Below are 19,277 nucleotides of genomic sequence, written 5' to 3' on the forward strand. Positions count from 1 at the left end.
CATGGTTAGCCACATCTGTGGATTCATCAAGCTGCAGTGCGTAATGGCCATTTGCAGTATTGCGCTATGATGTCTGACACGATATGTCCTCAGACATGTCCTGGATTCTCCTCACGGTGTCATTGGATAGGGGTATGGTTATGAATCTGTTGGCGGCTGACTATCCCACGATTTCAGTGCACATATCAATCGCAGCAGGGAGTATGAGATCCTCAGCGCTGGTGTGGGCTTTTTTGCACTTAGCAATATGCTGGGCCACAAGGTATGATGCGCAAAGTTACTTTTCTTGTACTGTGCATACCTTGTTCAATGACTCTTGTGAGGCCTCCAGATATTGACATTTCCTTTAAAAAAGTCAGCTGTCTATCTTTATGGCTTGGATGCTTGGTGCCCAGATGCCTTTTCATTTTGGAAGGTTTCATGCTCTCATTAGCTAACAGCTCATTGCATAGGACCCACTTCGGTCTACACCAGCAGAGGCTCCTCAGAGGAGGAAGGGGAGGACCATCCTCCTCAGTGAAATTTCATAAAAATACAATTAGTGAAACATTAAAAAGTTGTCCTTTTTTCAATAAAACTATACTAAATATATTCATATGTCACCAAATAATTTACTAAAATACACTGTTTTGCAATGAAGGTCTACAGTAACTTCAACAGCACTCTCTGGGGTAGCATCATTTTGTAGGTGGAGGACAGCTAGCTTCTGTCCTCCTTTGGGTACATTGACTTCAATACAAAACCTAGGAGGCTCGTAGACATCACCCCTTTCCATAGACATACATGGTAATTATTATTACAACCAATCAAAGATTTTGCAGTATGAACTGACAAGTTGTCCATCCAATCATAAAATTAGGATCAGAGAATGAACCAAGTGTGTTGTATTGGGATTGTTCTATAGGGCATTATGGGGGTTCTATGTGTAAAGAACCCCTTTCATTCTCTGGGGTACATGGAAAAGGTGTGAATTAAAACCAAGGGTCGACCTCTGCCTGAGATCGGTTTCATGAAGAAGGATGAAAAGGTGATACCAACTGGTATCAAATGTACTGGCATTGCCTGCTTTATGGAAAGGTTGAGCCTTGGTCGAAAGGTGGGTACAGTGACCCGAAGCACATCGATCATTCAGCTAAACAAAAGCAGGAAGCAGAAAAATGGCCATATCAGATTCAAGCTTTGGGAAAAATCTGCATCGATTATGATGAAGGTCTGCATATTCAAACACAAGGAGAAAGTAAGAAGAAACAGGGATGTTCTTAACCTGTTGAGGACAGAGGGCGCTGTTTTCACTTTGGGGGAAAATCGTGCCCAATTTAAACGGCCTCGTACTCAATTCTTGCTTGTACAATATGCATATTATTATTACTATTGGATAGAAATCACTCTCTAGTTTCTAAAACCGTTTGAATTATATCTGTGAGTAAAACAGAACTCGTTTGGCAGCAAACTTCCTGACCAGGAAGTGGAAAGTCTGAAAACGATGCTCTGTTCTAGGGCCTGCCTATAAATGGGCATGATACGTATTAGTATACATGCACGTCATACACCTTCCACTAGATGTCAAGAGGCAGTGAGAGAAGAAATGGGGTGTTTATCTTGGTCTGAGGTGGAATGAATCCTCTTGGAATGACGTGTCACCCATTTCCTGTTTTCTGGAAAGCGCGAGGATGGACCTGGAATTGCCTTCTGGAAAGCTGTCGTTATAGGCGACTACTATCTCCGGCTTTGATTTTATTTGATACATGTCACAATATCATCGTAAAGTATGTTTTTTCAATATAGTTTTATTAGATTATTGAAATTTATTCGGGACGTTAGGCGTGTTGCGTTGTCTGTGTTTGTTGACGATGGAGAGCTTCGCGCCACTTGGCGAGTGTGCTTGCTAATTCAAGAGGGACAAAGGACGTTCTAAAACCAAACAACGATTGTTCCCGACAAAGGACCTCTTGTACAACATTCTGATGGAAGCTCATCAAAAGTAGGACCCATTTTATGATGCTATTTCATATATCTGTCGAACTGTGTACTATTAGTTTTGCGCCCAGGTTTTGGGCACTATCTCGCCATAACGTAAGCCTTATGTCGTAATGAAGTTATTTTTAGAATTCTAACACTGCGATTGCATTAAGAACTAGTGTATCTATCATTTCCTATACAACATGTATTTTTTTGTAATGTTTATGAATAGTTATTTGGTCAGAATAGGTGAGAGTCTAATAGAAATATCCGCACATTCTGGGAAAAAGATGCTATGTTAGCACAATGTATAACCACTGATTTCAGCCCTAAATATGCACATTTTCGAACAAAACATAAGTGTATGTATAACCTGATGTTATAGGACTGTCATCTGATGAAGGTTTATGAAGGTTAGTGAAAATTAATATATTTTGCTGGTTTATTCGCTAACGCTAACGCTAACGTGCCTATTGCTATCGCTAACGTGCCTTGATGAATGAATGCGGTTGTGTGGTAGGCTATTGTAGTAAGCTAATATAATGCTATATTGTGTTTTCGCTGTAAAACACTTAAAAAATCGGAAATATTGGCTGGATTCACAAGATGTTTGTCTTTAATTTGCTGTACACCATGTATTTTTCAGAAATGTTTTATGATGAGTATTTAGGTATTTCACGTTGGTCTCTATAATTACTCTGGCTGCTTCGGTGCTATTTTTGATGGTAGCTGTGATTGTAGCTGCAATGTAAAACTGATTTATACCTCAAATATGCACATTTTTCGAACAAAACATAGATTTATTGTGTAACATGTTATAGGACTGTCATCTGATGAAGTTGTTTCTTGGTTAGTTTGGTTGGTTCTTGGTTAGTTTGCTTGGTTTCGTGCATGCTACCTGTGCTGTGAAAAATGTCTGTCCTTTTTTGTATTTGGTGGTGAGCTAACATAAATATATGTGGTGTTTTCGCTGTAAAACATTTTAAAAATCGGACATGTTGACTGGATTCACAAGATGTGTATCTTTCATTTGCTGTATTGGACTTGTTAATGTGTGAAAGTTAAATATTTCTAAAAGATATTTTTTGAATTTCGCGCTCTGCCTTTTCAGTGGAATGTGGGAGGAGTTTCGCTAGCGGAACGCTGGGTCTAGACAGGTTCGGTTTATCAACACCACTGCGTTTTTGGGCATGGAAGAATTAGCTTTAAGATGACGCGACCAGAAGGAAAGTTCCGCCAACAAGGGCAACTACAGACACAAGCAAAAACTCATGACATAAATGTTGCAGTAGCCTAGGCTACACCCAAACAAATCTGATATGCTGTATGGGATGAAAACAAGATCATTTTTCAGTCTGATCAACTGTAGGCTACTTACAGCCTATGCGCCCTGTCCATCTGGTCAGGGTAAACTAATTGGTGACGTTATATATTTATAGTCCATTGTGTGTCAGGAGAAAATGTGAATGTGATCGAATTTTGTTTATATTCAAAATTGGGCTGGCTAGGCTGCCTATACATTTTTAATCCCAAATTATTAACTGGAATTAATCTTCAGCATAATACTGATGACAGATGTGAATAAATGTTTTATAAGGCTTACAGTTGCATAGGCCTGCATGATGCATAAAGCAAGGTCAGCCCTGTGAGTTCTATTGTCTATCAGTTGTTGTCTCTGTGTCTGGGTAGAGGAAACCCCCCTGTTAGTCTAGTCTGAATACAATTAATATGAACAAATATAAGGTAGCTGCAGTTTGACAGGGTTTTCATCCCCCCAGGGCCAGGAGTTTTTTTCAGGAGTTAAAAACAACAACATGTGACCTGATTAGGAACAACTGGGTCCATCATAGCCCATATACAACCTTTATCCCTGTCATACCTTATAGGGTCCAGAGTTTTCCTAGTTAGGTTAACATATAAGGAAAAACTCCACGCCACAGGGGGTAAAACTTGCCCCCCCGCTCTGGGACCTATGGTGCCACCAGTCTGCTTGCAGTTGTCAGGTATACGGATGATCAGGGCTTTATTCAGTAATGTTTCTTGGGCTACTTTGATGTGTCAAGTGTGCGAGATGCGCAGTCTGTGTTTGACTTTCTGAATTTTGAGATGTCTGAGTTTATCTTCATGGAGAAACTTGTTGTCCAAACCTACGATGGCGCAGCTGTAATGAAATGTATCTGCTATTTGTATGTACAGCTAAGTCCCCTCCTGTTCCCTGATTAAAAGGTGATGACTACTCCACTCCACTACCATTGTCAACTTTCTCCTGACATGAACTGAAGCCGCGTCTCATGTGCCCGCTCATCCACTGGCACATTGAATGTTTCCCCTCCAAGCACTATGAGTATCCCTATCAATTTTCTCGAATTATTGTATGCAGAGTCAATCACATACAAACAAAATCACATTATTACACATCAATGATTTTACTTCTTACTTGGACAAACTCATTCTTAGCTCTTTTGTCTAACTGTGTAATGTGTTGTATTATTGTTTTTTTTGTCTTCCCAGTCAAATCCTGTCCTGCACTGGTCAAGCCTCTGAACACCTCAACTCATGCCTCATACAATCACTGCTGTGATCCCTTTCCAACACGGTGTAAGTAGCCCTCTCATTCCCATTCCCCATAATATTGTACTATAAATGTCTTTATTAAATACTTTAGGTTCAAATAATTAGTATTTGAAACACACTTTGTCGTCTCTGTGCGTTCCGCGCCTACACCGTGTGTCTCCCATCCTCCTCAATTTTCAAGTCACCTGCCTCCACTGGCCCACACCTGACTTTCTATGTATGTAAAACCATATTTGATGAAGTCTGGGTGGTATTTTCTCTTCTTGACAGGGACCGGGTTGTCTGCCTTGTTGTTGACATTGTGTCACGATCGTCTAAGGTGGAAACAGTAGACCAAGGTGCAGCGTGGTGAGCGTACGTACTTCTTTATTATAAGATGTCGCCAACAAAACAATAAACATCAAACCGAAAACGTGAAGCCAACGTAGTGCTCACAAGCAACTATACATGGACAACTACCCACAAATACAGGTGGGAAAAAGGCTACCTAAGTATGGTTCTCAATCAGAGACAACGGTCGACAGCTGCCTCTGATTGAGAACCACATCCGGCCAAACACCAAGAAATACAAATCATAGAAAAAGGAACATAGAATGCCCACCCAAATCACACCCTGACCAAACCAAAATAGAGACATAAAAAGCTCTCTACGGTCAGGGCGTGACACATTGGAATCAGCAGCAGATGAAGAGGGAGCTACACGTTTTAAAAACTTGTCCATGATTTTACTCTGACAGCTAGCCTACATGAGTTAAATGACAGCTAACTATTCACATGTGCAATGCTTGCAGAACACATCTGCATAGTTAGCTGTCAATCAAGCTAGCTGTCAGAAGAAGATCTGTATTATCTGATTGGACGTGTCACATTTAAAACAAAACAATGTGGCAGAATGACATTTTTATTGGATCAGTGTGTCAAATCAAATGTTTATTGGTCACGTACACATATTTTGCAGATGTTATTGTGGGTGTAGCGAAATGCCTGTGTGTGTGTGTGTGTGTGTCGAGAAATCTGTAATTGGATAAGTGTGTGTGTGGGGGGTGAGAACGTTATTGTATTGGTCAGCAAAAACCCTCAGAGTCCGAACGTAGGTAGCCATTTCACCACTGCGGATGCACTGCATGTGTTATGGCTCGTGTACACTAGTACGCGGTAAATTGCTGAGTGCCGATTAGGCCGCCAGAGTAGCTCGCTTGTGGGCGTGCTGTCAGCTTATAGCAGTAAGTTCGATTCTGCATCAAGAATTCAGCATAGCAAGTTTGTATGAAGGTCTGGTTATTAAATGGGTAAATAGTTTAATCCATTCTCCATTTCATGAATTTATTCACAGGTAAAAAGTAATATGCTCTAAAACGCTCTGGTGACAAACACAAATTGCTGTCCTGTTTCCAATCGTCCACATGGCTGGGGGAACCTATTCAAGCAAGTAAATATATTTAGATTTTTTTTTTTTAAACAATGTATTATTAGCTAAATAGCTACAGTGCAAGCTAACTCAAATGAGCTGCTAACGTAACTAGCTAGCTATCTAGCCAACTTTACATACTGTATAGATAGCTAGCTAAGTGAATTAAATATCACCAGCTACCTACCTTCATATTAGCTAGCTATCTTGACGTATTTATGTAGTTCCAGTCCCTAGAAGTGAGGATGGAGATAATAGTAACATAATATTCAGTGTGGTCTAATGAAGTCTGGTTCTTGTGAGGTTTTCTGTCCTCAGATACAGAGAGCTGTGAAAGCCGGTCTGCAGATGAAGAGGTCCCAATGAAGAGCAGTGGTTCTCAGTCCTGGTCCTGTGGACTCAAAGGGGTGCACATTTTTGTTTTTGCCTTAGCACTACACAGCTGATTCAAATGATCAACTCATCATCAAGCTTCAAGTGGTATTTATGTATTCATGCTATCCTTGATATGATCCTGCTATTGTCACATGCTACCCATGCACATGTGTGTGCACATGCATCTATCTATCCAACGTTATCATGATTTGTTATAAGTGATATTACACTTTAGTAATCCACAATGAGCTGGTGATGTAAAAGTTGAATAATGACATTATCTTCCATATTCCTACAGATACCTTTAGGTGACCAGGGCCATCTGGGACTGCCTCCTGGAGGAATTCAGGAGGCAGCAAGAGAGGCAATCTGTGTGCGGGAGATCTTCACCTCCTACTTCTTCGAAGAGGGTGCTGTTCCCTGGCAACACCATAGACTACACAATGCACAACCAAAGGCTCTTTTAAGAGCCATCCACATTGCAATAAGAGTATTATTCCATGTATTTAGCTATGTCAACTGCAGTTATTAAATTCACAGTTTCTCTCCCTTTGATTTCTACTTCTCAGGTGACGGTGCTGTTTAGGTAAGGGTGTGATGTATGTACAAAATCAAAACAGGCCATTTTAAGTCACCCGTATTGAAAACAAATGGAACAATTAGACGCCTTATAACCCACACCTACACACTCATGTATCAATCTGATTGATGAATTGTGTTGTGTAGCAAGCAGGCTCAGGTGGATAACTGTGGCTCCTTCCACCCTCAAAGAATAAGCAAGAGGGCCAACCATGGAGAATAGCAAGACACTTCATTATTTCTATAACTACTCTATATTGTTTGTCCTCATGTGTCTGTGCCTGTTTTTCAAGATAAAGTAGTCTGCTGCCACTTAGTGTGGACACCAGGTGAAGCCACACACAGATTCCTGTTGAACACTGTCTCTTTAACTACCTTATTTTCTCAATAACAGTCTCTCTCCTTCACTTCACCCCTCTCTCTTCTTCTACCGAAATCCAAGAGGTTATATCAGCTGTGTCGGTGAACCCCTTCCGCATCTGAACTGGCTACATAGAGGGCACAGCATGATCAGAGGTAAGAGGTTATGTAATTGTGATGAACTGGGAGAACATTAGGGTAGCACTATGATCCATTAATCATGTGGTGTCTTCCCTGCTCCTCTGTTCTTACCTCTTTCCCTTTGTCTTTTACACCTCTCGCCACCTCTTTCTTCCTCTTTTTATAATGCACACCAGATGCGCATTGAAGTACAGATTGAACTTGTATTTATGTTGCCTGGCAAAAGTAAACCCAGCACAGGACACAAACTAATTTGGGGTTGTTTATTCTGTCAAAGCTTAAATTTAAAATAGGATCATGTAGGAGGGAAATCACTGCAAGGTGAAGTCACCATAAAGTAAAGTTAAGTCTAAATCACAATCAAGTGAAATAAATCTGTTAGTAAAGTGCATAAAAACAATCTGAGTGCAATAAGTACAAGGTGAAATGCATAAACGGTAGTGGCTCTGCTTTCTATAGAAAAACAAGAAAATACAGAGACCACAATGTTCACAGTTAGAATGTACTTTCTAACATTTCAAATATCTGGGTACAAGATGTCCATAAACATAATGACACTGTGCATGAAAAACAAAAATAAATGTCATAAACAAATATGAATACTTACAAACACACTGTCCACGTGATACCCTAACCCCACATGGAACAGTAGATCCTCATCTCACCCATACTGCACTGGGAGAAATGTTATATCAACAGATAAGTTACAATTCAAAAATGAAACAAAATACAACACACTGAAGCTTTACACGAAACAAAATGTAATTTTGACAATTTCTCACGCTTTACAGTTGGCACTATGCATTCGGGCAGGTAGCGTTCTCCTGGTATCCACCAAACCCAGATTCGTCCGTCAGATTGCCAGATGGTGAAGTGTGATTCATTACTCCAGCAAACGTGTTTCCACTGCTCCAGTTTCCAATGGCGGTGAGCTTTACACCTCTCCAGTCGATGTTTGGCGGTGCGCATGGTGATCTTAGGCTTGTGTGCGGCTGCTCGGCCATGGAAACCCATTTTATGAAGCTCCCGAGGAACAGTTATTGCGCTGACGTTGCTTCCAGAGGCAATTTGGAACTCAGTAGTGAGTGTTGCAACAGAGGACAGACGATTTTTACGAAATTTTATGAATTGACTTTTTGGAAAGGTGGCATCCTATGACGGTGCCACGTTGAAAGTCACTGAGCTATTCAGTAAGGCCATTTTAATGCCAATGTTTGTCTATGGAGATTGCATGGCTGTGTGCTCGATTTCATACACCTGTCAGCAACGGGCGTCGCTGAAAGAGCCAAATCCACAAATTTGAAGGGCTGTTCACATACTTTTGTATATATAGTGTATGATCAGGGCCGGCCCAAGTCTTCTATGTTTTAAAGTTAATTTCCTGCAATTCTGCAATATACATTTTGCCATTGAGTATAGAGGAAATATTGCCATTTTAAAGCAAGTTTTCTGCAATTCTACACATTTTGCTATGTGTCAGAGAGAACATTTAGCAATTGTATAACTAATTTCATGCAATTCGGGCTAGGACCAGCCCTGCTCCCACAGCTCACTAACAGCATCACAACAAAGCACACATATGCTTTTGTTGAAGTAAATACTTATTTCCCTCTCACACTATCGGTTCCTCAATGTGGTCTAATCCCGCCCCCTCCATTGTCCACTGCCCACCCTTTTCCCGTCGTAAACCCCGTCTCACAATTCAACGCAGGCCCTGGTGTGGTATCACTTCATGATTTTGCCCAATAGAACATCCGATGGAAGGAGTAGGCTAGTTGAAACACACACTTTAATCCCAAATCACCCCCTTCCCCTCCATTTGCGTGTTCACGCACAAGCGTCCCTAAACTGAAGGAGCAACATTTATCGAGGGTGTTGTAGTATCTAATTAGACCCTCCCGTAGACACTTCTATTGAGCCTGCAACGCTGCCACATTCATAGCGAATTAGAATACCATAAGGAACAGTGCTATTTTTGAGTTCGTGCAATTTCACACAAATTAATGGAGAAGCGTGACTAATTATATGACACGTGCATTTATTTATGTCTGATTTCGAGACTTGACAAATACAAAAGATGAGATACCTATGAAATTAAATGTTTAAGTGTTAGCCTACTGATATTTTATTATTTAAAAGTGGAACATGAATTGTCCTGAAGTTGATGGGTTTACTGATTCCCTCACCACTCAATTCAAGGGGCTTTATTGGGTAGGCCGTCATTGTGAATAATCATTTGTTCTTAACTGACTTGCCTAGTTAAATAAAGGTTAAAAAATTGCACCACTCTCTGGAAGTCACCCTCGGAGTGACTTCGTCAGCAACACGTCGTCAGCAACACGTGACAACAGAGGGCACTCTGAGTGAGTTGGTAGGAGTGAGACGGTGGTTTGGGAATAACCAAGAAGAGTTGCATTCCAAACACTTAAAAGACACACCCTTTCCCCTCAAATTATGTGGATCCTTCTGATGTCTGACGAGTTGACACTTGCAGGGCAAGGGAAGAATTAATTCATTTTAAATGGACCGCTCTTCCCCGAAAATGTCTCACTCTTTCCTTCCTTCCATTGTTGTGTTTTCAGTTTTCAGTCATCATTTTGTTAGAGGATGTACAATAATCGCGAATTGAATTATAAGGCGTTTTGTGCCCCGGAGTGAACATAATTGTACACTCCCAAACTCGATGAAAAACGAGGGCTAAGGTGCCTAAGTTGCCAATTTCTTTTGCCTGGCTAATCATTTGGGCTGACTACAGAGATGGCTGCTCGGATTCGCCCAAGGGCATAAGGCAAAGTGGAGGAGGGTGTCTTTTATGTGTTTGAAAGTAATTTTTGTGATTAAACTTGTCCCAATCACATGACCTGGCCAGCAAAAAAAACTATGTGCGCGTTCTTATCTCTTATCAAATTATTTTAAATAGTGTTGAATTATGGGGATACAAATTGTCTGACTTGCGCCTAGATGTTGACTGCATGAACTTGACAAAAATCCTGTGATGAAAGGTAATCAAGTTTTGACTGCGGCCAGCGCTTGCATTGTCAATTGTCAATCAAGCAAGTCAAATCGTATTTGTCACATGCGCCGAATACAACACACCTGAAATGCTTTCTTACAAGCCCTTAATAACCAACAATGCATTTCAAGAAAGAGTTAAGAAAATATTTACTAAATAAACGAATGTAAAAAATAAGAAAAAGTAACAATAAAATAACGAGGCTATATACAGGGGGTACCAGTACCGAGTCAGTGTGCGTGGTACAGGTTAGTCAAGGTCATTTGTACATGTAGGTATGGGTAAAGTGACTATGCATAGATAATAGACAGCGTGTAGCAGCAGTGTAAAAACAAATGGGGGGTGTCAATGTAAATAGTCCGGGTGGCCATTTGATTAATTGTTCAGCAATCTTATGGCTTAGGGGTAGAAGCTGTTAAGGAGCCTTTTGGACCTAGACTTGGAGCTCCTGTACCGCTTGCCGTGCGGTAGCAGAGAGAACAGTCTATGACTAGGGTGTCTTTTTAGGGCCTTCCTCTGACACCGCCTGGTATAGAGGTCCTGGATGACAGGAAGCTTGGCCCCAGGGATGTACTGGGCTGTACGCACTACTCTCTGTAGCGCCTTACGGTCAGATGCCTTGCAGTTGCCATGGTCAGGATACTCTCGATGGTGCAGATGTAGAACTTTTTGAGGATCTGAGGTCCCATGCCAAATATTTTCAGCCGTTGTCGTGCCCTCTTCACGACTGTCTTGGTGTGTTTGGACCATGATAGTTCATTGGTGATGTGGACACCAAGGAACTTGAAACTCTTGACCCGCTCCACTACAGCCCTGTCGATGTTAATGGGGCCTGTTCGGGCCACCTTTTCCTGTAGTCCACGATCAGCTCCTTTGTTTTGCTTACATTGAGGTAGAGGTTGTTGTCCTGGCACCACACTGAAATAAGTTATGAACATTACAGTGTTTTTGTTTGACCCATGCGAGGGTGACTGAAACAGGAACCAACTTTGCTGCAATTCATGTATACAGTGGATATGTACAAATGAATGTGATGTTTGAGGTTCTCTCACACCAATTGATTGTACAATGTACACATATATTTTCAGTTTGTGAGTGTGTAAATATAAGGGTTGGAAACATGTTTAGTTGGACATAATAAAGAAAAACTTTTGTAAACAATGGGAACACTGCCATTTTGCACTGAGCCTTGCGTTTGGAAAACCACATCAGTAGCTAGGTTTCCATCCAATTGGCGACAGATTTTCATGCAAATATTATGAGAAAAAATAAGGAACCCGCACACTGCTCTTGATAGTATCACTGCTCTTTAATAAGCTTTACGTATCGGCCTCACGGCCTTCATCAGAGCGTTTGTGAGTAATTTTTTTTTTTTATCACCCTTATGTAAATCTAGCCTCACTCACATCTGTTCCACGCATCGAATGGGGTTGGAGTCGATATGATAAAATCGGCATAAAGAGTGTGTTTCCACCAAACTGACTTGATATTAAGTCAGTGCACGATGACATAGTTCACACAACATGTACTTTTTCGCTTACGTTTTCCTATCCTGCTAAGCATTCAAAATGTAATGAGTACTTTGGGTGTCAGGGAAATGTATGGTGTAAAAAGTACTTTATTTTCTTTAGGAATGTAGTGAAGTAAAAGTTCTCAAATACCCCCCAAAATGACTTAACTAGTACTTTAAGTATTTTTACCTAAGTACTTTACACCACTGCTGTCACTCAGGAGTAAAATGGAGAAATACCCTGCCTCACTCAGCCAGTCAGTCAGCCAAGTCCCCGATTTCACAATCTCCCATATGCCATAATGACTCACTTCCAGAACTCGGCTTTAAAACATCTCTCCTCACAGCGGAAGATTCAAACTCGCCACAGACAGAGAAGAAAGAAGAGAAAGAAAGAAAGAGAACTCGCAACCTGACTGACAATAAGACAAAGATATAACAATACTTGTTACCAGCTAGATAACAACAGACTATATTAGAGGATTTCTAGTAGGATCATTTGTAACTCCAAGATGAGCATCAGAATGTCAGCCAGCCTTGTCGTTGTGCTCCTGGCCTTCCTGACCATTACTGAGGGTGAGTTTATATTAATACCTACATCACTCTGACTCAATGCATTGACACCAATGGACATGAATATAATGGTTATGAGCAGTAGGATTACTATTTACCTTTATATACTGTACTGTATCTTGTATCTTATCATACATACAACTAAATCTGTCCATCTGCATCTTTATTTATATATATATATAAATGCCATTTTAAAACACGCTTTTATCCAGATGACTCTCTCTTTCCCTCTCTCTAACTAATCAAGTGTGTTTGTCATCACGGTGGATGCCTGTGTATTCTTTCTACCCCTGACCCTTGACCTCTTACCTCTAACAGGGATGAGTCTGAGAGGCGTGGGGGCTGACCTGCGATGTCGCTGCATTGAGACGGAGAGCAGACGTATTGGTAAACTCATTAAGAAGATGGAGATGTTCCCTCCCAGCTCGCACTGCAGAGACACTGAGATCATGTGAGTCCTGCTGCTTCCTGATTGTAGTCCTATTACACTGGCAAATGCTTACTGTAAAATATGGTTACTGTATAATGTTAACTTAAAAATATATAACTTCAATTAATCAGTCCTACTCCCTGACTACCATCCAATTTCACTAGCTAATGCTGACACTAAAATGTAGTTATTACCAGGTTTCATGATTATCTGACTGTGCTGTGTGTCTGTCCTGCAGTGCCACTCTGAGCAAGAGTGGTCAGGAGATTTGTCTGGATGTCAGCGCTCCTTGGGTCAAGAGGGTCATTGAGAAGATGCTGGCCAAGTAAGTACTAGATAGGCTGTATGAGTTTAAGGATGTAAACCGACCGGTTAAAACCACACAGATAGGATGACTGTTAAATGACAGAGAGTTTGACTGGACAAAATGATGTCATAAATACAGCAGAGCATGACTTGCTTCACCTGACTAGGTTCAAATGACATTTTCTTTCATCTTTTACTATGCTAAGCTTGGGGGATTTTCTTGTCCAGCTTCACAAAAAGTTCTGAATCAACTTGACATTGTTGATTATATTGTAATAACGTAATCTTTTATTTTCCTCAACAGCAACAAATGAAGAGGGGGAATCATTCCATGAATACTCTGGGATTCTGAACTGTTACACGATACAAACCAAATAAGTATTTATAAGATTGATAGGCTGAATTCTATCATTTTCTATCCATGTTGAAATACAATACTAGATTTAGAGTGCCATGAGACTTTTTTAAATGAAGAGACAGTCGGTTTCTTATATACAACCAAGTACTATGTACTAAGCTTATATTTAATTTTTATTTATCAATCGTTTTTATTTTGTTGAGATTTACATACATTCCAGTTGTATTGGAATGATTTCGTAATGAACAACATCACATCCTACTTGACCCTCAAATGTATTTATACAAACCTCAGTATATTTATTGATATATTTATTTAGTTGCCTATTTACTCATATGAAACTGTTGAATCATGTTGAAACTTCCACTTTAATTCAATTACAATAAATGTGTGGAAAAATCCTCTGAAATCTGTCTCTCGCTGTCTCTATTTTCTGTATATAACCATTATTCCACTTCTAGAATTCAATCACCGCTTTTTACAACAGCTGGACTTAGACCAGCCTTATGACACTTTTCCCTGAAGCAAGGGAGGGTAGAGCATTGTAACAACACGACTAACAAGCAATCATTCAGTAAAAATAAGGATATAAAAATAATAATATCTCCTCACAGTAAACCAAAAGTTGGATTTCCATTTGACAGGAAAAGGGTAATTAATTGTTGCCTGTTGTACACAGTGGCCAATGAGCTTGGCTTGGATACAAGTCACTTTAGACTACCCCCATTCCAGAATGGATAATTGTACTTTGATTTGATGTTATTTGAGAAGATTCAGAACTCATCAACAAAAATATTTTGCTCGATGAAACTTCAATAAAAGACAAATTGATGCAACATATCACAGCGCTCACATTTTTAAATATCTGGAAGTGGAGCTTGGCACTCTTTTGGTCATTACATGATCATAAGGTACATGTGTTTTAAATTCATTATCAACCACTATGTGATCTATATCTCATGGCTTCAAGTTCATTTGCTTTACTTCAATGCTGTACTGGCAACAGAAGACACGCACAACTGACAAGGTGAAGACGATGTAGACTCCAGGTGAAGACGGTGTAGACTCCAGGTGAAGACATTGTAGACTCCATGTGAAGACGGTGTAGACTCCAGGTGAAGACATTGTAGACTCCAGGTGAAGACGGTGTAGACTCCAGGTGAAGACGGTGTAGACTCCAGGTGAAGACATTGTAGACTTCAGGTGAAGATGGTGTAGACTCCAGGTGAAGACATTGTAGACTCCAGGTGAAGACGGTGTAGATTCCAGGTGAAGACGGTGTAGACTCCAGGTGAAGACGGTGTAGACTCCAGGTAAAGACGGTGTAGACTCCAGGTGAAGACATTGTAGACTCCAGGTGAAGACGGTGTAGACTCCAGATGAAAACGGTGTAGACTCCAGGTGAAGACGGTGTAGACTCCAGGTGAAGACATTGTAGACTCCAGGTGAAGACATTGTAGACTCCAGGTGAAGACGGTGTAGACTCCAGGTGAAGACATTGTAGACTCCAGGTGAAGACGGTGTAGACTCCAGGTGAAGACGGTGTAGACTCAGGTGAAGACGGGGTAGACTCCAGGTGAGGACATTGTAGACTCCAGGTGAAGACGGTGTAGACTCCAGATGAAGACGGTGTAGACTCCAGGTGAAGACGGTGTAGACTCCAGGTGAAGACATTGTAGACTCCAGGTGAAGACAGTGTAGACTCCAGGTGAAGACGGTGTAGACTCCAGGTGAAGACATTGTAGACTCCAGGTGAAGACGGTGTAGACTCCAGATGAAGACGGTGTAGACTCCAGGTGAAGACGGTGTAGACTCCAGGTGAAGACATTGTAGACTCCAGGTGAAGACAGTGTAGACTCCAGGTGAAGACGGTGTAGACTCCAGGTGAAGACGGTGTAGACTCCAGATGAAGACGGTGTAGACTCCAGATGAAGACGGTGTAGACTCCAGGTGAAGACGGTGTAGACTCCAGGTGAAGACATTGTAGACTCCAGGTGAAGACAGTGTAGACTCCAGGTGAAGACGGTGTAGACTCCAGGTGAAGACGGTGTAGACTCCAGGTGAAGACATTGTAGACTCCAGGTGAAGACGGTGTAGACTCCAGATGAAGACGGTGTAGACTCCAGGTGAAGACGGTGTAGACTCCAGGTGAAGACATTGTAGACTCCAGGTGAAGACAGTGTAGACTCCAGGTGAAGACGGTGTAGACTCCAGGTGAAGACGGTGTAGACTCCAGATGAAGACGGTGTAGACTCCAGATGAAGACGGTGTAGACTCCAGGTGAAGACGGTGTAGACTCCAGGTGAAGACGGTGTAGACTCCAGGTGAAGACGGTGTAGACTCCAGGTGAAGACATTGTAGACTCCAGGTGAAGACGGTGTAGACTCCAGGTGAAGACGGTGTAGACGGTGCAGACGGAGCAGAGGGAACATGTCCAACATGTCATCCTCCCCATGGCGAGCAGTCATTTGATACAACTGCATGACAATCATAAACTTGTGTCGAAAATTAAATGTATATCTTTCCAGAATGTAATAATTACAGTGCATTTGAAAAGTATTCCGACAGTTTCACTTTTTCCATATTTTGTTACGTTACAGCCTTATTCTAAAATTGATTAAATACTTTTTTTTTTTATCAATCTACACACAATACCACATAACGACAAAGCGAAAACAGGTTTTTAGATTTTTGCTAATTTATTACAAATTAAAAACAGAAATGTAAACCTTATTTACATAAGTATTAAGACCTTTTGCTGTGAGACTCGAAACTGAGCTCAGGTGCATCCTGTTTCCATTGATCATCCTTGAGATATTTCTACAACTTGATTGGAGTCCACCTGTGGTAAATTGAATTGATTGGAAAAGTACACACCTGTCTATATAAGGTCCCTGTCACGCCCTGACCATAGATTGCTTTGTATGTTTCTATGTTTTGTTTGGTCAGGGTGTGATGTGGGTGGGCATTCTATGTTGTATGTCTAGGTTGTCTATTTCTGTGTTTGGCCTGGTGTGGTTCCCAATCAGAGGCAGCTGTCTATCGTTGTCTCTGATTGGGAGCTATACTTAGGTAGCCTATTTTCCATTGTGTGTTGTGGGTGGTTGTTTTCTGTTTAGTGTATGTTCACCTGGCAGAACTGTTCGTTTATCGTTTTTGTTGTTTTGTTAGTATTCATTAAAAGTAATTATGAGTACTTACCACGCTGCACCTTGGTCTTCTCCTTCTCCTCGATACGACGATCGTTACAGTCCCACAGTTGACAGTGCACGTCAGAGCAAAAGCCAAGCCATGGCGTCGAAGGAATTGTCCGTAGAGCTCCGAGACAGGATTGTGTCGAGGCACAGATCTGGGGAAGGGTACCAAAACATTTCTGCAGCATTGAAGGGCCCAAGAACATAGTGGCCTCCATCATTCTAAAATGTAAAGAAGTTTGGAACCCCCAGACTCTTCCTAGAGCTAGCCACCCAGGCAAACTGAGCAATCGGGGGATCAGGCAGGTGACTAAGAACCCAATGGTCACTCTGACAGAGCTCCAGAGTTCCTCTGTGGAGATGGGAGAATCTTCCAAAAGGACAACCATCTCTGCAGCACTCTACCAACCAGGCCTTTATGGTAGAGTGGCCAGACTGTCACGTCCTGACCATAGTGCTTATGTGTTTTGCTTGTTTTAGTGTTGGTCAGGACGTGAGCTGGGTGGGCATTCTATGTTGTGTGTCTAGTTTGTCTGTTTCTGTGTTCAGCCTAATATGGTTCTCAATCAGAGGCAGCTGTCAATCGTTGTCCCTGATTGAGGTGGCTTGTTTTGTGTTGGGATTTTGTGGGTGATTGTTTTCTGTGTCAGTGTTTGTGCCACACGGGACTGTGACGGTTAGTACGTTTGTATTTTTGTATTTTGTCTAGTTTTCTTGTTATTAAATCATGGAAACTTACCACGCTGTACTTTGGTCCTCCGATCCTTCTCGCCTCTCCTCGTCTGAGGAGGAGGACGACTTAGACTGCCGTTACACAGACGGAAGCCATTCCTCAGTAAAATGTACATGACAACCCACTTGGAGTTTGCCAAAAGGCACCTAAAGGACTCTGAGACCATGAGAAACAAGATTCTCTGGTCTGATGAAACCAAAATAGAACTCTTTGGCCTGAATGCCAAGCGGCACGTCTGGAAGAAACCAGGCACTGCTGGGGTTGTTTATCAGCGGCAGGGATTGGGAGACTAGTCAGGATCGAGGGAAAGATGAACGGAGCAAAGTACAGAGAGATCCTTGATGAAAACCTGCTCCAGAGCGCTCAGGACCACAGACTGGGCCAAAGGTTCACCTTCCAACAGGACAACGACCCTAAGCACACAGTCAAGACAACACAGGAGTGGCTTCGGGACAAGTCTCTGAATGTCCTTGAGTGGCCCAGCCAGAGCACAGACTTGAACCCGATCGAAAATCTCTGGAGAGACCTGAAAATAGCTGTGTAGCGACACTCCCCATCCAACCTGACAGAGCTTGAGAGGATCTGCAGAGAAGAATGGGAGAAGCTCCCCAAATACAGGTGTGCCAAGCTTGTAGCATCATACCCAAGAAGACTTGAGGCTAATCGCTGCCAAAGGTGCTTTAACAAAGTACTGAGTAAAGGGTCTGAATATACATTTTTATACATTTGCAAACATTTTTAAAACCTGTTTTTGCTTTATTATTATTTTGTATTGTGTGTAGATTGATGAGGGGGGGAAACGATTTAATCCATTTTAGAATAAGGCTGTAATGTAACAAAATGTGGAAAAAATGAAGGGGTCTGAATACTTTCCGAATGCACCGTACGTGTTATTTAATGCTTTCATGGTATGTATGGTCTCATTATAAACAGGTATTTTTAAGAGGGCATTGCCTTGCACTTGTACTGTACTTGTACAGCACTTGTACTGTATCAGACATGCATGTGTCCTGTTCTGGACTGTTCAGCAGGAGTGTGGGGTGCTAAGATGTATCTTTAAAATGAACATGTCCATAACAGAGCACTATGTTACTTTTTAGGTGTCCACAAGTTTGCACCTTGCAATAACTGGGAACATTGGATGGGAACCCTGTGAGGTGAGATGGAAGGCATGTATGGTGAGACTTTGGAATAGTCTTTTAGATATGCCAACTGCCAGAATAGCTAGTAAAGTTGTTCATTGGGATCTATCCATAGCGGGAGCCTGGGCAACTGAAATGTCTGACCTTTTTCAACAGTCTGACTGTGAACATCTGTACGAAATCCAAATTAAGGGAGACATAAATATGATTAAAATACAACTGTTGATGCAATATGAAAAAAAAATTGGTGGACGAGATGAATCATAAACCCAAATTGAGAACCTTTTGTTTGATTAAGGGTGAATTTGTGTGTGAGAGATATATTATGTATAACTCACCTAAAAGCAAGAGACGTGCACAGGTAAGGTCGGGGATTTAGCCTCTGCGAATTGAAACAGGTAAGATCAGAGATATTGTCTCTGCGTATTGAAACAGGTCGGTATTGTAGTGAAATGGAAGAGGACAGCCTATGTAACTATTGTGACCTCAAAGAAATAGAGAATGAAACTAATTTGATCATATATTGCCCTTTCTGCCACGATATACGCTTGCTCTTATTCCAGAAAGCACACCAGATAGACCCTGGCATTATGTGGCTGAGCAATGAGGAGAAACTGAAATG

General features: G+C 41.4%; 1 protein-coding gene across 1 annotated transcript; it reads left to right on the plus strand.

The window, feature by feature from the left end:
- Positions 1–12,267: 12,267 nt before the first annotated feature.
- On the plus strand, positions 12,268–13,995 carry LOC139576136 (permeability factor 2-like). Its single transcript, XM_071401850.1, has 4 exons — positions 12,268–12,495; positions 12,811–12,943; positions 13,161–13,247; positions 13,533–13,995. The coding sequence occupies exons 1-4, from the start codon at positions 12,432–12,434 to the stop codon at positions 13,540–13,542; spliced, it is 294 nt and encodes a 97-aa protein (XP_071257951.1). The 5' UTR covers positions 12,268–12,431; the 3' UTR covers positions 13,543–13,995.
- The last annotated feature ends 5,282 nt before the right edge of the window (positions 13,996–19,277 follow it).

Source organism: Salvelinus alpinus, chromosome 1 (assembly GCF_045679555.1).
Source record: "Salvelinus alpinus chromosome 1, SLU_Salpinus.1, whole genome shotgun sequence".
Lineage (NCBI taxonomy): Eukaryota > Metazoa > Chordata > Actinopteri > Salmoniformes > Salmonidae > Salvelinus > Salvelinus alpinus.

Bases quoted from the DNA above. Each gene is read 5' to 3' on its own strand.
- LOC139576136 (XM_071401850.1), top strand. From the start codon at position 12,432: ATGAGCATCAGAATGTCAGCCAGCCTTGTCGTTGTGCTCCTGGCCTTC. The intron at 12,496-12,810 runs GTGAGTTTATAT...TACCTCTAACAG, and splicing joins CTTCCTGACCATTACTGAGG to GGATGAGTCTGAGAGGCGTG. The intron at 12,944-13,160 runs GTGAGTCCTGCT...TCTGTCCTGCAG, and splicing joins TGCAGAGACACTGAGATCAT to TGCCACTCTGAGCAAGAGTG.